Below are 19334 nucleotides of genomic sequence, written 5' to 3'. Positions count from 1 at the left end.
CCGCCATTACATCATAGAAGAAGAAGAAACTACGGTTTCCACTAGTCTAGATAACACAGCAACCTATCCCTGACAGTGCATGTGGGGTAAAATCAATTATGACACATACCCAGGAAATGATTGCACGGGAATAATATTTGAATTTAATCCAAGCATGCTACAGAGGATTGACAGAAACTAAAATGTTCAAATTTCCATGGGCACAGATCTAGGATCAGTGTCCCCTAACAATATCCAGCCTCGATGGTTGAGAGGTAAAACAGCTAGCTGACTTGCAATCAGTGCAATTTTGCCCACAAGCAAATAGTGTTCCAGGCAAAAGTAATCGTTCTGACGTGGTGGTGCATCCTAGGCATATGAGTAGATCACAGAACAAAAATGGCGGGTGACAAGGTGAGTACTGTTTTTTGCCTTCAATCTTTTTTAAGTGTCTTGTCAGAAAACGAGCTATTTAAGAGTAGCATGATCTATTCATAAACCAACTAGCTTTAACTTAAAACAAGATAGGCACGGTGTGTTGGTAAGTTGTCAGCGGACGTGTAACGTTATTCATTACGGAAACGGTTTAAGAAGCAAGGAGAAGATGGCGGAAAAACAGGTTTTGTTTTGAGACTGCAGCTAGTGAGTCGGATGAAACTAATCGTACAGAAAGTGAGAATGAATGGGTTGCAGTGGCAAAGAAATTAAACCAAAAGAAGTACATATGTGCTGTAAACTTCTAGACTCGTGTTTAGGTCGGAGTGGGGGTTTTGGATCAATGCTAACTTACTTTGGAAATCCGTTTAACGTCTCGAGGAAAATCTGGGTGAAGCTTACAAGATGTGAAAATCGGTGTGAGCCACAAGAAGTGGTGTTATTTAGATTTTGTGTGTGTCTGCGGAGCATAAGAAGCGTGTTTTAAGACTCAAAGATACCGGTGGAATGTTTCCTGTATGGATTTTCGTAGCAGGGCGTTTATCAAGTAATGGTGGGGAGTAGACTCTTTGCGCGTTAACTCCCATTTCTGGTTGTCAATCTCCCTGAACGTCAGTATTTTTGCAGGGGAGGAAACTATTTTACGTAGTCTATTTCTAGAACACAAACTCTCGCATCGTTCGCTGGCTACATTCTCAATCCGGCCCTCATAATATTATGGCCCCCTAATCATCCCAGCGTCCAATTGGCTCATTCGTCCCCCCCTCTTCTTCCCTGTAACTATTCCACAGGTCGTTGCTATAAATTGTGTTAAGTCAATTTACCTGGTAAAATAAATTAAAAGAGATGGGAGGAGCACAGCCAGGTTTAGGCATGTCGGCCACCAGGAAGACCGTCAGAACTGTGCATCAGTAATAAAAAAAAAGTAGGCTATAAACTATCGCAATGCTGTATTTCGCGGCTTACAATGTCTTGGGTAAATTCACTAAATTAGAGGCTATAAATGAGTAGGCTGAACTATTCTACACTCAACAGACCGAAGACCAAACACTAGCGTTTTTCATAGTGAAGAGAAAGAGGATCGGGGCAGGCAGCGAGACAGTCAGAACCGGTAATCTGTATCTAGCAATGCCTCGTAAATTCACCTACAGTGGTATTCTTCATAATACCAGTGAATTGAAGTTGAACAAAGCCAAATGCATCAGTTTAATTAGGCCTAAATGCGCAATACCAAGTATTGCCTGTAGCGTATTTAATGAAACCCTGGCTGGCTGTTGATGTCCTATGTCAGGGCTCTCCAACCTTGTTCCTGGAGAGCTACCTTCCTGTAGGTTTTCGCTCCAACCCCAGTTGTAGCTAACCTGATTCAGTTTATCAACCAGCTAATTATTGAATCAAGAAATCCTGTCGTTAAACCCCATCGAAGAAGTTTAAGAACCAAACAGAGCAAATGGAACTAAACAGGGAGGGACCTACCTGAATTTGTCCAATAGAAGCTCTCGTTTTAGTTGAAAAACGTTTTCCATTTGTAGTAAACCGTTTCTGTTACAAAACGTTTTGTAACATAATCGGAATAATGAACACAGCCCTGGTCACTGTTATATGCATGCATAGACTGAATAGAAGGCATTAACTGAGGGGCAGTGACAAATTGACAGGCGCTTCAGGAAGTGTTACCTAAGTTCATCGATTGCCAGTCAGTGTAACTTACTTGCATTTGTTCTAGGATCCTTTCAAGCAGATGAAGGATCTCAACCAGCTCAAGAATCAACTGGAAGATATCCAGAAGCGTGTGGAGACCGAATTTGCAGCAGGAATTCCACAGGTACTGTATGTTGTTATCCAATGTTAGAAAGTAGGTGAAATGTCACCTTATGAAACAGGACAGCAGACAAACCATGAACCTCAGGTCAGTCCTGAAACAGTAATAGAAGAATCAACTAATGATTGCTTATTAAACGAGAGTCATAAAAGAATGCCATATATTCTATTTGTTGTGTGCATACTTTGTCCTGACGGGTGTTTCCTGTTCTCTCCCAGGGGGGCTCTGTGCTGGCATCTCCCTTTTTGAAGGGGTTCCTGGCCGGGTACGTGGTGGCCAAGCTCCGCTCCTCAGCTATCATAGGAGTGCTACTAGGAACATTGACAGGCATCTATGCTGCACAGAACTATCAGGTGCCCAACATTGACAGCACTCTGAAGGACTATATGAGTTTGTTTCGAAAAGGACCAAAGTAATGGGAAGAACCAGGCCTAGGCGTCATCTTCTAACTGCCTGAGGTTAAGGACACAACCACCACTTCTGTAGATGCTCCCTTTTCAGAGGCTCTCTATTGTGTATACAGCACAAAGAAAATGTTGATTTTGACGTGTCCGTTGAGGGGTCCAGTGTGAAAGCCTCGGTTTGTTTTGGGTTTTGTTCAAAGGTTAAAGCGTAAATCTACATTCAGTTCCCTGGGAACATCTGCTATTCTCTCTGCTGATCCCTGTGAATCAGATTATAAAGTGTGTAAAAGGTGATAAGGTTCTGTTCTTTGAGTGTAAGGTTACATTGCAGGGATATTTGACTGCTTGCCTTAGTAAAGTTGCCAAGTACAGCAGCCATCTAATTGATTTTGAATCAAGGGTGTTAACAGCAAGACAGTGGTGCTTTCGTGTTTTGTAATCACAAATAACTTTTGTTGGCTTAGAATATGAACATATCTTGAGAATATTATGTTATGGTTGAATAGATTTAGCCTAATTTAGGGGATTTAAAAAATATTTTTGTTGTCCATTTAGAGGGTGTTTGTATTTGTACTTTTATTCCCAGGGTGTTAATAACATGCAGTATTAAGAATGATTGTGATCCATAACGTGAGGTCCGGGTCCCCATCCCGTCACAGAAGGTGGTGGAGGAAGAGGGTCCAGTGGGGTGTCCTCCTAGGACTGATGGTCCTGATCTATGGCTCTCATGCCCCCCTAATAACCCTCACCAAGGTGGGTGGGCGGGTTCCCTTTAGCTCCTCCTCCTGTGTGCTTCTGATAGAGTTAACCAAGCTTTTGGCGTCCCTAGCAACTCTGCTCCTGACTGGGGACCTGTCTGCCCTGCGTGCCCCCCTGTCCCTGGCTCTCGTGGCCCCCTACGCAGTCCCAGCCGCACTCTATGCCTTCAACAACAACCTGGTAGTCCTCATGCAGATCTACATGGATCCCAGCTCCTTCCAGGTCCTCAGCAACTTGAAGATCGCATCCACGGCCCTGCTCTACTCCTCCTGCCTGGGGAAGAGGCTGCGGTCCGCCCAGTGGCTGGCCCTGGGGATCCTCATGGCGGCTGGGGTGTGTCACAGCTACAGCAGTCTGGATCTGGAGTATCCAGGGCAAACTGAGGACCAGGCAGGTTCCAGGCTTCACATCACAGCCTGGGGCCTTTTTCTAGTGCTGGTTTACTGCTTCATCTCAGGGCTGGCAGCCGTCTACACAGAGCGGGTGCTGAAGAGCCAGCGACTACCCCTAAGCCTGCAGAACCTATACCTGTACGTGTTTGGATTGGCCATCAACTTGGTCTCCTACCTCTTAAGCATGGGGGGAGAACAGGATTTCCTGGAGGGTTACTCAGGGGTGGTGTGGGCCATTGTCGCTGGGCAGGCAGCAAACGGGCTGCTGATGTCAGTAGTGCTGAAGCATGGCAGCGGCATCACCAGACTGTTTGTCATCTCTTGCTCTATGCTGGTCAATGCTCTGCTCTCCTGGGCCCTACTGGGCCTGCAGCTCACCCCCTTCTTCCTGTTACCCACCTCTATGATTGGCCTGGCAGCCTATCTGTACTACCTTTAGCAGAACTCTGCTAACTGACTCCCATTCCACCACCCCCCCCACAATCTCTGGCAGCACTTTTACCACCCATACGTAGAATGTATGCACACATGACTGTAAGTCGCTTTGGATAAAAGCGTCTGCTAAATGGCATATATTATTATTATTATTATAGATGATGTGTTGACATTGATTGACATTAAGGTTGGCATGTTTTTTTTTTGGTTGGAGTGTTCTTTTCCCTTTTGAAATGCATTTTTATTTTAGTGATTCGGATCCAGTATTTTTCATCTCATGTCCCAAATGGTCCATTTAGTTTGAGTTATTTGAAGTTTCTAATTTGATTGATTATCTAATAGAAGCTGCACTTTAGCCGAGACTTACAGAGCCCTTCATCACACCATCACTGTTTTATCTGTTCTGCATAATGTACTGCCTACTTTTCACTTGCCTTTGATTTCCAGGTCAATCAAATTCCTCCATATTAATTCAAGCATTTTCTTCAATATATCATGGGTAGTTGGATTTGAGTAATATGTCTCCGTTATTTCTACATTGTCACCCAACACTTCTTAAGAGTGGTGCTATGATCATTCTATTAGCATTTATCATTACCTCTGCCAATGTCAAGACATATAGTACAGAAAGTGTTTATGCAATACTATATATTAAAGATGAATATTTCAATGGTTTCTCTTTTATTTCTTTGGTATTTTCTATCAGAAATAAAATGCCATAAAAGCATGAGAAACATTTCCCCATCCCCTCACTGTTACTGAGATACTCTTTGTCCCTTGAGGTCACCCTGCACACACAGAATGTCCTTTAGCTCTGCCAATGCTATGGAGAAAGAGAGAGAGAATCTGATTTATTGATGAACTAGGTTTAAACCCAATCAAGATATGCAATGAAATACACCATTATTTCAAGTGATGTAAAATAGTCTTAATGTAGGATCTAAACTGCCTATACTGAGACAGAAATATGTTATACACGTTTTATCCAGGTGTGTAACTCACCTTTGCGGAGCTGTTTGTTGTCTGCCTGTAGCTGTTGGTTCTGAGAGGACAGGTAGACCGCATCCTGTATGGCCTCCAGCAGGAGAGTCCTGTACCTGCCCTCTGACACCCTCCTCTGCTCCTCACTTACCTGGCGGAAAACCCGGAACACCTGATTTGGGGGTGGGGAGTCAGAGCTTAGTATGGTGGTGAAAGGTGTGACACTGGCACAAATGGGTAAGATAGGCAGGGTTGGTTCAAACAATGGCAGTGCAGGTAAGGGCCTTACCTGCAGACTCTCCTCCCTAAGAGAGTGAAGCTCATGCTGGTGTCTGTGGTACTGTGTCTCCAGGTCTCTCTCGGCCTCCGAGGCCTCAGTGTGCAGGGCCTCCATCTGTAGAATCAGGACCTGTCTCTCTCTGCCCAGGACCAATAGCTCCCTCTGGGGGCCCTCAGTCTGACCATAGGGGTAGATTTATGGAGGCAGGACATTTGACAGTTTGAGTGTCTAAGATGTGAGGAATATCATGATTAAATCAATCTCAAGTGTTAGTCACCTGTTCCTGCCCCAGCTCTCTTTCCATCTTCTCCACCTCCTCCTGTATCACTCTCCCATGATCCTCTTTGATCTTCCTCCTCCGCTCCTGTGCTCTGTTGTACTCCGCCTGGTACCAGTCCTCAAGTTGTCAAAGGAGGAAGATATTTTACATTAGGGACAGATCACCTTGTTCTTCTCAACCTCACAGAACAGTAGAGTATTCCTGGTACCTGTTCCGGGTAGTCAGATTTCTCACTGTTCTCCTGTTTCTCCTCCTCTCTCAGGGCTTCCTTTAGCTGCTGGATTGTACCCACTCTCTCCTGCATCCTCTCCACACTTACTCTCCCCTCTGTGAAAAAGGAAAGACACAGTTCTTGGGATTCACTGTTCATAGCGACATAGGCCTCTGATCTCTACACTATTCTGTAGGCCTAACACCCGATATAACGGATCACAATCCTCAATTGAGAAGATTAGATGAATCAGGTACAAATCCTGAGCAAAGCTGGAATAGTGTAGGTTCAATGGCTGTTCATTGTGAGAGAATGACAAGAGCGTGCAAAGCTGCCATTAAGGCAAAAGGGTGGCTACTTTGAAGAATCTAAAATACATTTAGATGTATGATGTATATTTTCCTTGTTTATTATATTACATACATTTGAAGGACAGTATATTTTATATTAGTAATCTTTTGTTTGTTTTTAGTCCTAGTCTTCAGCTACCCTCAACCCCTCCCATCTATCTATGAAGACCATTTAGTTTTGATTTATAGCTGACATATACAGTATTTTTCTAATGTACTGTGATGTTTCATAAAAGTTCTGAACCTTTCTATTGTCATAGTTTCTCAGAGATTTTAAATGAAAAGAAACACATTTTCTAAGAGTATTATTATATTATTGATCGATTGACTGCCTTTTCAAATCACCCAGCAGTGCTATTTACAGAGTTCCGAGTAAATGTTGCAATTTGTCAGCCATTCCTGATCTAATTATTCTGTCTCTTCACAGTAAAATATGCAGAGGTGGGATGGTTATATCCCCCAAATTCTTGCAATCAATAATGTTATATATATATACGTATATTATATATATATATATATATATATATATATATATATATATATATATATATATATATAATATACGTATATATATAACATTCTTGATTGCAAGAATTTTGTATCTATTTTTTGTTGTTTTAAAAATAGTGATATTTTGGAGATGATTTCATTTTCAAATATTTAATATTTCATCATTTCTGCCTTCTGGATTCATATTCATTATATAAATAGGCCCGTTTAATTTTGTCTGGCTTGCCGTTCCAAAAAGAGTTGAATAGTTTTTGCACATATAATTTAATGGTAGGCCTATCAAAACTGTGAAGTTTAAGGAGTAAGCAAGTGCATGATCCCACAGGAAATATGGGAGTTTTTTTAATGCTCCAGAGTTGGGAATATTGGTAGCCTACACTACCATTCAAAAGTTTGTGGTCACTTAGAAATGTCCTTGTTTTTGAAAGAAAAGCAATAAAATAACATCAAATTGATCAGAAATACAGTGTAGACATTGTTAATGTTGTAAATGACTATTGTAGCTGGAAACGGCAGATGTTTTATGGAATATCAACATAGGCGTACAGAGGCCCATTATCGGCAACCATCACTCCTGTGTTCTAATGGCACGTTGTGTTAGCTAATCCAAGTTTATCATTTCAAAAGAATAATTGTTCATTAGACAACCCTTTTGCAATTATGTTAGCACAGCTGAAAACCATTGTCCTGATTAAAGAAGCAATAAAACTGGCATTCGTTAGACTAGTTGAGTATTTTTTATTTCACCAGTTGAAAACAAGTTCTCATTTACAACTGCGACCTGGGCTGTCACGCCCTGGCCTTAGTTATCTTTGTTTTCTTTATTATTTTGGTTCAGTGTGACATGGGGGATTTATGTGTTTTTCTGGTCTAGGGGTTTTGTATGTTTATGGGGTGTTTTCTAGTTTAGGTGTTTATGGAAGTATATGGTTGCCTAGCTTGGTTCTCAATTAGAGGCAGGTGTTTATTGTTGTCTCTGATTGGGAACCATATTTAGGCAGCCATGTTCTTTAGGTATTTTGTGGGTGAATGTCTTCTGTCTTTGTACCAGATAGGACTGTTTCGGTTTTCACATTTGTTGTTTTGTATTTTATGGTGTTCTCGTTTATCATCTATATTAAAGATGTTGAACACGAACCACGCTGCATTTTGGTCCTCCTCTCCTTCAGCGGAAGAAAACCATTACATGGGCAAGATAAAGCAAAGGAGTGTGACAAAAACAACACAGAGTTACACATAAACAGACATACAGTCAATAACACAATAAAATAAAAATATATGTACAGTGTATGCAAATGTAGAAGATTAGGAATGTAAGGCAATAAATAGGCCATAGAGGTGAAATAATTACAATTGAGTATTAACACTAGAGTGATATATGTGGAGATGATGACGTGCAAGTAGAGATACTGGGATGCAAAAGAGCAAGAAGATAAATAACAATATGGGGATGAGGTAGTTTGGGTGTGCTATTTACAGATTGGCTGTGTTGATTGATTGATCGGTAAACTGCTCTGCCAGCTGATGCTTAAAGTTAAAGAGGGAGATATAAGTCTCCAGCTTCAGTGATTTTTGCCATTCGTTCCAGTCATTCGCAGCAGAGAACTGGAAGGAAAGGCGGCCAAAGGAAGTGTTGGCTTTGGGGACGACCAGTGAAATATACCTGCTGGAGCGCGTGCTACGGGTTGGTGTTGCTATGGTGACCAGTGAGCTGAGATATGGCCTAGCAAAGACTTATAGATGACCTGGAGCCAGTGGGTTTGGCGACGAATATGTAGCGAGGGCCAGCCAACGAGAGCACACAGGTCGCAGCGGTTAGTAGTATTTTGGGCTTTGGCGACAAAACAGATGACAGTGATAGACGACATCCAGTTTGCTGAGTAGAGTCTTGGAGGCTATTTTGTAAATTACATCGCCAAAGTCAAGAATCGGTAGGAAAGGCAGTTTTACGAGTGTATGTTTGGCAGCATGAGTGAAGGAGGCTGTTGCGAAATAGGAAGCAGATTCCAAATTTAATTTTGGATTGGTGATGCTTAATGTGAGTCTGGAAGGAGAGTTTACAGTCTAACCAGACACCTACAGTAGGTATTTGTAGTTTTCCACATATTCTAAGTCAGAACCGTCCAGAGTAGTGATGGTGGGCGGGTGCGGGCAGCAATCGGTTGAAGAGCATGCATTTGGTTTTACTAGCATTTAAAAGCAATTGGAAGTCACGGAAGGCATTGAAGCTCGTTTGGAGGTTTGTTAACAGTGTCCAAAGAAGGGCCAGATGTAAACAGAATGGTGTCGTCTGCGTAGAGGAGGATCAGAAAATCACCAGCAGCAAGAGCGACATCATTGATATTTACAGAGAAAAGAACTGGCCCGAGTATCTGGAACATCAGCGTTTGTGGGTTTGATTACAGGCTCAAAATGGCCAGAAACAGACTTTCCTCTGAAACTCATCGGTCTATTCTTGTTCTGAAAAATGAAGGGTATTCCATGCGAGAAATTGCCAAGTAACTGAAGATCATATACAACACTGTGTACTCCTCCCTTCACAGAACAGTGCAAACTGGCTCTAACCAGAAAAGACATAGGAGATGGAGGCCTTATATCTCAGACTGGCCAATAAAAAGAAAAGATTAAGATGGGGAAAATTACACAGATACTGGACAGAGTAAGGAAACAGTGGTTGTCCTATCACAGTGACTTCAAATACTTATGAGGGAAAACGGGATTTCGAACACCAATCATGCAGGTTTCACGTAGTGTATTTTGGTGGTCATATTTAGAACTACAGCTCTCATCCTAGTATATTTACAACTACAGCTTACTTTTGTACTTATTACAGTCCTCACATTGCATACACACTACCTTGGATGTGTTTGTCCACCTCCTGTCTCAGCTGGTCCTGCAGGTCTTTCCTTCTCTCTATGGTCACACTGTGGTCCATGTTGTGGTCAGGGTTATGGTCACTATTATCAATATTTATAAGGGTCTTTGGGGAATGCAGTCCCTGCCAAATCAACACAACTCTAAATACTCATTGCAGAGATTGAGGCATAGTTTATTTGTTGTTTCAGATACAGCTAGATATGCTGTTCTCTACAGGAAAGAGACTGTATCTCACCTTTAGATTATGGGTTAGTTCTGCCAGCCTATGGACATCCTCCTCTCGTTGGTCCCCTTGTGACATAATTTTTGTTCGAATCTCCTGAATACTGTCCCGGATCTCATGCTCGGTTACCTTTGGACACCATTGTCCCATTAACCACAACATTATGAAAGAGATGGATTAATTACACTAATTTACCCTTTATAACAAGTCTCATGACACACATACATTGGACAGTAAGTAGCGAGGTACTTACAGGTGTGTTCATGTCCCCAGAGAAAGCAGTCTAAAGCCATACCATCCAGAGTGTTGCGAGTTCATTTGGGTTTGATTACACTGGCCTGAAATATTTATGTCCCAGACTCTATTTTCACTGGTCAAGGGGTGTACAGTTACTCAGGATGCGGGTATGAGTTCAAAACAGAGGTTACCTTCAGATAGACTTTTCCAATAAAGAAGGTGTCTGTTCTCTAGCCTAGTATGGTTGTCTCTGTAAAAATACAAACTCACAGCAGTCTGAATTGAATGTTTAGATTTATTTTATTATGACTGCAATCACTCTGAAAAAAACAGTGTATTGCAGATGGGTATAATAATATAATGGGAGTATTAAGTGATAGTTGGCTGTTGAACTTCATAACTGTCACTGTGTCACTAGTTAATGAATCCCTTATGTTGAAGTGAGAGAAATAAGTGACCAATTTAAGGAAAAATCTTTAAATTCTTTACTCACCCTCTTGATTGTTGTTGTATTTTAATATCTTGAAAAATCAATCCCACTCTTTATCCTTCCCTATTCTGCTTTAGTAAAAGGGATAGTTAAACTTCCATTTTACTAAAGGTCCGCTTTCACCTGAAATCTATAAATGTCAAAGGTATGCAGGAAAATGTCCTCTTTTTAATTTATGGGAACTAATCAAATATGTGAATGACAGTGATAATAGTGGTGCAGATAAGAAATAAAGGATGTGTCAGTGTTGCCAATTTAGCAACTTTGTCGCTATATTTAGTGAGTATTCAGACCCCTCTAGCGACACATTTTCAAAAAAGCGACTAGCGACAAATCTAGCGACTTTTTCTGTTATTATTGGAGACTTTTGGAGACTCTGACATGCTTCACGTATTGTTCTCACTCTTCTCAACGAGCCAGCGTCCAAAAGCACTCACAGGCGGCCCAGTCCTCGTGCAGCAGTCCCTCCCAGCTGCAGTCAGAGCAGGAGATGTTCACCCCTCCGGGTCCAGACTGCAAATGAATCGCGCATGCAGGAAGCCGCCGCTGGCTGATCCCGCCCTGGCTTACATTTAAAAAAAACAATTCACCTGAATTAGGGCCAGGCTAGTTACCATCATTTTCTCACATTGCAATTGACAGTTTTTTCTATTGTCTCTTTTTGGTCAATTTAGATTGTTAATGTAGATTGTATACACATTTATTTTTTAAATGTTATGGTTAACAATGTTCATGTTTTACTGTGACTTGTTGTAGGCTCCTAAGTGGACCATAAGGTTAAAAACCAAACCAAACTAAACTAAAAAACAAAAAACAAGAAAAGAAAATAACAAATAAAATAAAAAACGAAGTAACTCTGCCAGAGTGTATTTTTTAGGGTCACTTTTGCCGGTCCCAAGCCCGGATAAAGGAGGAGGGTTGGAATATTGACTTAAAAAAAACAAACGCTATTCCTCTCTCCTACAGCGTCCATCACAAATACATGCACATGGCCAATTATGCAAATTAGATGATGCCATCATTTAGCGACTTCTAGCTATTTTTAGGACAGCCAATAGCTACTTTCCTTACTGAGGAGTTGGCAACACTGGATATGGTTGTTCTTCCCATATGTGGTTCACCACCTGGATTCGGTCTTATGTGGCAAAATGTGAAATGGTGTTTTTTTACATTGGATAAAAGTAGAGACACAGAGCTACAAAATGGTATATCATACACTGCATTTGAGGAACAATGGGAAAGTAATTCTGCTTTGAAAGTTGATCAACTTGTAAACTCACTTTTGAGAAAATCGCCCTTGAATGTTTTGGTATCTAGTGAAGAGCTCTTTGTCTTCACCCATTCAGCATCGTTCACATATCTTTTCGCTCTTGGAGTGCACACTCGATGCTCTGGCCAATGATTTGTTTACCTCTGGATAACATGAAAACAACCTAACCAACTCTGCTGGCAACAATTTCATTACGCTTTTTTGCCGACGTTTACTGACACCGGCCATATTCAACGGGTGTTGTACACCCGTCACGTAGTGTCAGCTAACGAGCCAGCCAGCTAATGTTAGCAATTATTAAACAACAATGAACAATGTTCCAACAATGCCACAGTGCTGGGAGCTAAGGTCCAATGTTAGCTAGCTCTATTCACCTTCCATATTATGCCCCATCAACACTGGAGAATAGAATAAAGCACCTTGAATGACAATACACTATTTATACAAAAGTATGTGGACACCCATTCAAATGACTGGATTCGGTTATTTCAGCCACACCCGGTGCTGACAGGTGTATAAAATCGAGCACACAGTCATGCAATCTCCATAGACAAACAATGGCAGTAGAATGGTCTTACTGAATGAAGAGCGCAGTAACTTTTGTCACTTTTTCAACAAGTCAGTTTGTCAAATTTCTGCCCTGCTAGAACTGCCCTTGTCAACTCTAAGTGCTGTTATTGTGAAGTGGAATCGTCAAGGAGCAACAATGTCTCAGCAGCGAGGTGGTAGGCCACACAAGATCACAGAACGGGACTGCCGAGTGCTGAAGCGAGTTAAAATCATCTGTCCTCGTTTGCAACACTACCAAGTTCCAAACTGCCTCTGGAAGCAACATCAGCACAAGAACTGTTCGTCGGGAGCTTCATGAAATGGGTTTCCATGGCTGAGCAGCCGCACACAAGCCTAAGATCACCATGCACAATGCCAAGCGCCGGAGTGGTGTAAAGTTTTCCGCCATTGGACTCTGGAGCATTGAAAACACCTTCTCTAGTGATGAATCACGCTTCACCATCTGGCAGTCTGACGGACGAATCTGGGTTTGGTGGATGCCAGGAGAACGCTACCTGCCTGAATGCATAGTGCCAACTGTAAAGTTTGGTGGATGAGGAATAATGGTCTGGGGCTGTTTTTCATGGTTTGGGCTAGGCCCCTTAGTTCCATTGAAGGGAAATCTTAACACTACAGCATAGAATGACATTCTAGACGATTCTGTGCATCCAACTTTGTGGCAACAAATTGGGGATAGCCCTTTCCTGTTTCAGCATGACAATGCCCCCATGCACAAAGTGAGGTGCATACAGAAATGGTTTGTCGATATTGGTGTGGAACAACTTGACTGGCGTTCACAGACCCCCGACCTCAACCCCATTGAAACACCTTTGGGATGAATTGGAACTCTGACTGTGAGCCAGGCCTAATCACCCAACATCTGTGCCCAACCTCCCTAATGCTCTTGACTGAATGGAAGCAAGTCCCCGCAGCAATGGAAGTAAGTCCCCACAGCAATGTTCCAACATCTAGTGGAAAGTCTTCCCAGAAGAGTGGAGGATGTTACAGCAGCAAAGAGGGGACCAACTCCATATTAATGCCCATGATTTTGGAATGAGATGTTCGACAAGCAGGTATCCACATACTTTTGGTCATGTATCGTGTCATTTACCAAGCATTATACTCCCTCTGCCAAGGAGCATGTTGTATTACCATCATCATTATACATAGAGGCATGCCACCCTACACCAAAATATTGTGCTTTAAAAAGTAATGTTCTCCAGTAACCAACATCTTAGTATAGATGTTCTGCACAGATCTAGGATCAGCTTACCCTCCCCAATCCTACCTTTACCATTAATGGAGGGAAAAGTAAAACCGATGATTTGTCAAACATAATTTCATCCTACTGTAGCCTACTCCTAACCAATTTACAATTGGCTCATTAATCCCCCTCCTCTCCCCTGTAACTATTCCCCAGGTTGTTGCTGCAAATGAGAACGTGTTCTCAGTCAACTTACTTGGTAAAATAGCGGATAAATAAAATAAAAAAATAGCATAACCCTTAATCTGCAGTCTTGTTATGGTCATTCATTTTACAGTAGTTGTTTTTTTGTGGTGGGTAGATTCCATGTTAAATTTATCTGTTATCCCAGACCTAAAATCTCTAGTCAGATGGTACCATGTATGTTTAAGTAGTCTGTCCTAAAAGAGATTCATGTACAATAAGAGTTACAAAAAAACAAACACATTTTAGTAGGAAATAGCACTTTATTAATTTTTATCAGTTCACCTATCCCTACATTCATAAAAGTCAAAGCATGCTTCAAAGACATGGTTATTGAGGTTTAAAACATTACATCTATGTTAGAAACTCTAGACAGAAGCTGATCAAATAAGCCCTATGGCAGTCTATGTGTGGAGAGACAGAATAGGGAAACAGGGTGGGGCTAGCCCCCATCAGCTGGAAATGATTGGAGGGCCAGGTTAAGGGACTAGGGGTCAAAGTTGACAGGGGTTTGGGTCAGGGTTTGGGAATGGAAAAGTCTGGGTGTTGTGCATGGTTTAAAATGTAACACACATCTCGTATTTATATCTCAAATGCTTTACATAGCTGTGTTGAGTTCAGAAGCAAAAAAAGGCTGTTAATAATGTTCACAGCATTTATACTGTCCAAAGAAAACTATTATCCATTAATCAAAAGAGAGTATTTCATTGTGTTGTATCCCATATAATTGACCTTTATCACGATAGAGGAAGAGTGAAATAGTCATTAGAAGTAAAAAAACAAACAAAAAAAACAAACATTTTTCGATCCGGCAGTGAGACGAGGAGAGAGCAGGCCAGCTGGTGCCCTGGTGGAGCTGTGGTTTTACTCATCTGCAAAATATAGAGAATAGAGTCAACCATATGTACGAAACCATCATGCAATTTATTCAGATGCACAGTACACAGTGTAAAAACAAAACAGTCAGACAACACCTTTTAGTTCCATGTAATCAAGTGTGGTCTATGTATTGTGTCCCTCTCTCTCTGTCTGTTTCCTATTGAGTTTATTTCTCTCCCTCTCTATTTCTGCTTGTCTGTGAAACACGCACCCTTGTACTCCTTCAGCTGCATCATCCTGGGGAAAGCTGCCATCCGACTGGGGACTGCGGGGAACAAACCGGAGCATGAGACAAAAATAGTCACATCACTATCTATATGTACATACAACTGCATAGATATACCATGGCAGGTGTAATAGTGAGCAAATGAGCTTTGTTATAGACTGCAGAATGCACTAAAAAGCAATTGCATGGACACAGAGGTCAGTAACGCTTAACGCTGTATAACTGTGCCCAGGTCCTACCTCTGTCACAGGTGGCTTTGCCACGCATGCTGGTGCCCTCGATGATTTTGCCGTTCTCGTCCACACACCAGCAGAAACCAGTGGCGTGCCAGCACTGCATGGGCAGGTAGTTGCCCTGCTCGTCACACTGAGGGAGGTAGGAACCAAGCTTATGGCCGTGGAACGACTTCTCCAGGTTACACTTGGTCTGCAGGCCAGCGGCTGAGGAACAGACAGAAGAGAGGGAAAGACGAAAGAAAAGAGGAGAGAAAAGGTGAATTTTTATTCAATACTTGGTTCAGGTCGTGGATGAAATAAGAGACAGAGAGACAAGACAGAGGAAGTTGTGCATTCGTAAGGTGGTGTGACGGTTGGTGGGTGGTGGTGATGGCGGTGGTTTGTGGTAAACTCACCAGGCTGAGGTGTGGTGGGTGCAGGGGGCTTCTCCTGGGCCATCTGGAAGAGCAGCCAATTACGTGCCCAAGTCTCAAAACCCTGCAGAAAACACAGTCGGGGGTTAAAGTTCAAATAAGATAGGCCTAAGTGTGGGTCATATACTGAAAATTCATGGGATATTATAAGGAGAGACATCAAACATTCAGCCTGCTGCACAGTCACTATGTAAGCTCTAGTCTAGAGCGCCTGATTAAATTATGGTTAACAATTGTGATTAAATTCTCTCTGTGCTTAAAGTAGTAAGAAATGTATGTCATTGTTGTAAAAAACTGTGAGTGTGCGTCATTAACTATCATCTTAAACCAAAATATTTTATACTACCCTAGATTCCCTATGGTAGACAAAACGTCTTAGTACATTACACAAACTAATGTTTTCACCACACAATAATTACAGAAAATACACATCCTTTTTTTCACCTCAGATTGGTTGTGTTAGTATGAAAGTTTATATTTATCACGATCTTAGAAATTCAATTGCTTGTACCAGATAAATATCTTTGGTTTGTACTAATCAATTCCATTCTAGAGTGACCGACTGGTAAATGTTGGTGCCTGAGAAGTTTATAAGGTACTAATTTACCAGAATACAAGTAACCTGAACACAAGTGTGAATAGTGTGTCTGTCGGGAGTCATTTTTCTGTATTGTCTTCAACATATCACAACTTATTTCAGCATATTGATTATGAATTTGGACATCTAAAACCAATGTTTTGACACTGGGCTATACATGTCAAATCCATGACAACAGGAAGCAGCAACAGTATCATTTAATTTGATGCTTTAGGAATATAAATGTTCATTTTCACATTATTTTTCAACATGAATCTACTTAATTAGGTCAAACTACTGAATGAGGCAAAAAAAAAACTTGCTATAATTTATTGGTTTTGATTATATAAGAGAAATCGTTGAAATATGTTTGTCCTGCCTATTATAAGTATATGTTTTCAGGGTGAGTCCCAAACGGTAAACAGGAGCCTTATGGCCATGGTCAAAAGGAATGCACTAAAGAGAGAATAGGGTGCTATTTGGGACACACAGATTCAGTCTCACCTTCCACTCGGCCTCCTCCACCTGTCTCTTCAGGCTCTGTAGGTTGGCCAGGAACGTCTCGTTGAACTGGGGCAGCTGGGGGCTCTAATAAAAACAGACAATCAAATGATTGATTTAATCAATCGATGGTCAATATTTGACATTTCTCTGTCCTTTTGTAGAGGTGACATCAATGCAAAGAGTGGATAAATGAATATGTATTTATTAACTTACCTGTAGCAGGTCCTTCACCTGCTTCTCTAGGCTCACAATGGCAGTGGCCTCCAATTTCTGGTGGGAGAGCAGAGAGACAAACAGAAAAGAAATACTCATCACACTCATATTATAATTTCAAAAGAGCAGGAAGAGGGAGCTTACTCCTAAGGGGGTAGATATACAATGCAATTTCATATGAGTTACACACGAGTTGACAGGTTGCAAGTGAGTAGTTGCTGCCATCTAGTGACCGCTTTTCCTCAGTTCATAGAAGCCTTTAAGAAGACCGCAATGGGGAAACAGGAGTCATACCGTCATGGGAGTCTTTTCTGTCTTGGTGTCCTCATCAGTGAAGTCTATCAGCCGGGGCATGTTGAGCATGGGCATGTGCATCTGGACAGGGGCTACTGCTTGAGCAAAAGGGGGTGACAGAGACCAATGAGTGCACACTTCAAATTGGGAGAAAGCTAGCTCCCCCAGAACTTTGAACTTCAGAGGAATAAACCCAGTACCTGTATTCCTCTTTTCTATCAAGTCCCCCCAGTCTCTCTTCTTAAATAAGTATATCTCACTTCCCTCTCCTTTGACCACCAACACTACCTACATCAACACCACTCCTTCCCTCCTTGTTTCCTTGTTCCTCCCTCCCTCCCATTTCCTTCCCCCCTTACCTGGAGGTCTGTTTCTCAGCTGCTTGCGCATGTTGTCATTGCTCTTCTCCATGTCGTGGATCTGGCCCCTCTGGTTGAAGACCATGTAGGCAGTGAAGGCCTGGCCGGCCAGGAGAAGACAGGCCAACACTGTGAACCCCGCTATCTTCAACGGACGGCTGTTAGAAGCCCTACAGAGAGATATAGAGATTACACCTTGACCCCATGGGGACTGGATCAAATGTCATTTTCAAAGTGGTATGGGGATGTGCATAATTGCATCTCTGACATTTTTGGGTTTGCCCTGGTATGTTATGTGAGATCAGTGCACCTCAAAAAAAAAAAACGAATCAAAGCCCTGGTCCAGAGTCAAAAGCTAATCCTAAACCAGTTCTTATGCAACAAAGAAGTACCCACCTCCCTTTTTAGAATGAAAATATTAAACCGTTTTCTGTTCCTCATTCCTGAGCCAATGATTAATGCAGGTTTGTGAGACATCACTAGTTGCCAGGCAGAGGCTTTGACTTGGAAAGAGCGAGAGTATGGGGAAGGCCACCTAATCAGATAGCTCCCATTTTTTTAATACTCCCTCAACAATGACTATAATCAACACGTTGGGAATGTAATTAAAAAAAATACACGAAATCAAATGTCGCGATTGCATGTTCAATATCATTTATGCATACTTTCAATAATGATGTAAATTCAGAATAGCATAGCCTACCAGTTGTAACCTTAAGCATAACATATTACACCTTTTTAAGGACTTTCCTATAATTATTTTATATATCCTTTTTGATATTATAATAAAATAATTTGAGTTTATACATACTTGAACCTTCGTTTGGAAGGTAAAGAAACACTGACCCTATAGGCAAAATGAATGTTTACCGATTTAACTGCAACATCTATAAAACACATTTAATTTCTAATACTTAACAAAGGAAATGGGTTTTATAGATTTTTCAGTAATTGTGTCTCACCCTCTTGTAGCTGTCATTGGTAGGATCACGTCCTGGCTCCCTGTGCGCTCCAGGAGAGCATCATCATGTTGCTGTTGTCCCTCCATTCTCTCCACGTCCAAGTTCTCTCAAATCAAAACTAGTCTGGACCCGGACCCGACGAACGCAACGATTTAACAGTGTAGTAAATGAGGAAGGGATCTATTCGGAGAAAGTATCGGGGCTGAAATGAATAGAAAAATGGTCGAGCCTGGAATTAAATGGAAAGTCCCGAGTCAATAAAGTGATGGGCAGGTTCAACTACATTGTCGAGGAGTTTATTCTAAGCTGTCATTGGTCAACCTGCCCTGCATCACTTGTTGATGGAGGCAGACAAATCTGAACGGATGAAAAGAAAGTAGTTCAACTTTTCATAGCATTAATAGTTGTTAGAAAATCCCTCAGATTTAACATTTAAAATGAACATCCCATTTGATTGGTTTACGAGGAAACGCTTTTACTCTACAGATCATAATTCATTCTGGAATGGGTGCAACATTTACAACGGATACACCCGTGTTTATCTAGCCCTGCACCTAAACTGCCCCAGTAATTATATGAGATTTATTTGATAAAACAATGAATAGAAATAATACTTATGGATAAAGGTTTGAACCAGTGCAATATTTTGCTTCTCTTATTTTCAGGAGGTAATAATATATATATATATATAAATAACATTTGGCTTTTGTCCTTAATTCTACTCTGAAATGGGGATGCAG

At 41.5% G+C, this 19334-nt stretch overlaps 3 protein-coding genes across 5 annotated transcripts; 2 read left to right on the top strand and 1 right to left on the bottom strand.

Moving 5' to 3' along the window:
- Nucleotides 1–337: 337 nt before the first annotated feature.
- Nucleotides 338–3015, top strand: LOC123994041 (SLC35A4 upstream open reading frame protein-like). Of its 2 annotated transcripts, none has more exons than XM_046296523.1 (3): nucleotides 338–393; nucleotides 2141–2239; nucleotides 2455–3015. In XM_046296523.1, exons 1-3 carry the CDS (start codon nucleotides 379–381, stop codon nucleotides 2650–2652), a joined length of 312 nt encoding a protein of 103 aa, XP_046152479.1. In that variant the 5' UTR covers nucleotides 338–378; the 3' UTR covers nucleotides 2653–3015. The 2 variants fall into 2 exon arrangements, with proteins under 2 accessions (XP_046152479.1, XP_046152478.1); XM_046296522.1 differs by lacking the exon at nucleotides 338–393 and adding an exon at nucleotides 600–651.
- Nucleotides 3016–3246: 231 nt separating this feature from the next.
- slc35a4 (solute carrier family 35 member A4) lies at nucleotides 3247–4896 on the top strand. Its single transcript, XM_046296521.1, has 2 exons — nucleotides 3247–4294; nucleotides 4383–4896. The coding sequence occupies exon 1, from the start codon at nucleotides 3253–3255 to the stop codon at nucleotides 4228–4230; it is 978 nt and encodes a 325-aa protein (XP_046152477.1). The 5' UTR covers nucleotides 3247–3252; the 3' UTR covers nucleotides 4231–4294; nucleotides 4383–4896.
- Nucleotides 4897–14174: 9278 nt separating this feature from the next.
- LOC123993260 (H-2 class II histocompatibility antigen gamma chain-like) lies at nucleotides 14175–18818 on the bottom strand. Of its 2 annotated transcripts, none has more exons than XM_046295191.1 (9): nucleotides 18595–18818; nucleotides 17633–17802; nucleotides 17274–17371; nucleotides 16980–17036; nucleotides 16767–16850; nucleotides 15668–15749; nucleotides 15276–15476; nucleotides 15022–15075; nucleotides 14175–14803 (listed from the first exon to the last, which is right to left on the bottom strand). In XM_046295191.1, exons 1-9 carry the CDS (start codon nucleotides 18678–18680, stop codon nucleotides 14796–14798), a joined length of 840 nt encoding a protein of 279 aa, XP_046151147.1. In that variant the 5' UTR covers nucleotides 18681–18818; the 3' UTR covers nucleotides 14175–14795. The 2 variants fall into 2 exon arrangements, with proteins under 2 accessions (XP_046151147.1, XP_046151148.1); XM_046295192.1 differs by having other exon boundaries at nucleotides 17274–17368; nucleotides 18595–18817.
- Between the last annotated feature and the right edge of the window lie 516 nt (nucleotides 18819–19334).

This window comes from Oncorhynchus gorbuscha, linkage group LG13 (genome assembly GCF_021184085.1).
Source record: "Oncorhynchus gorbuscha isolate QuinsamMale2020 ecotype Even-year linkage group LG13, OgorEven_v1.0, whole genome shotgun sequence".
Lineage (NCBI taxonomy): Eukaryota > Metazoa > Chordata > Actinopteri > Salmoniformes > Salmonidae > Oncorhynchus > Oncorhynchus gorbuscha.
The sequence above is the reverse complement of the archived record's forward strand: the minus strand, read 5'-3'. Positions and strand labels throughout refer to the sequence as shown.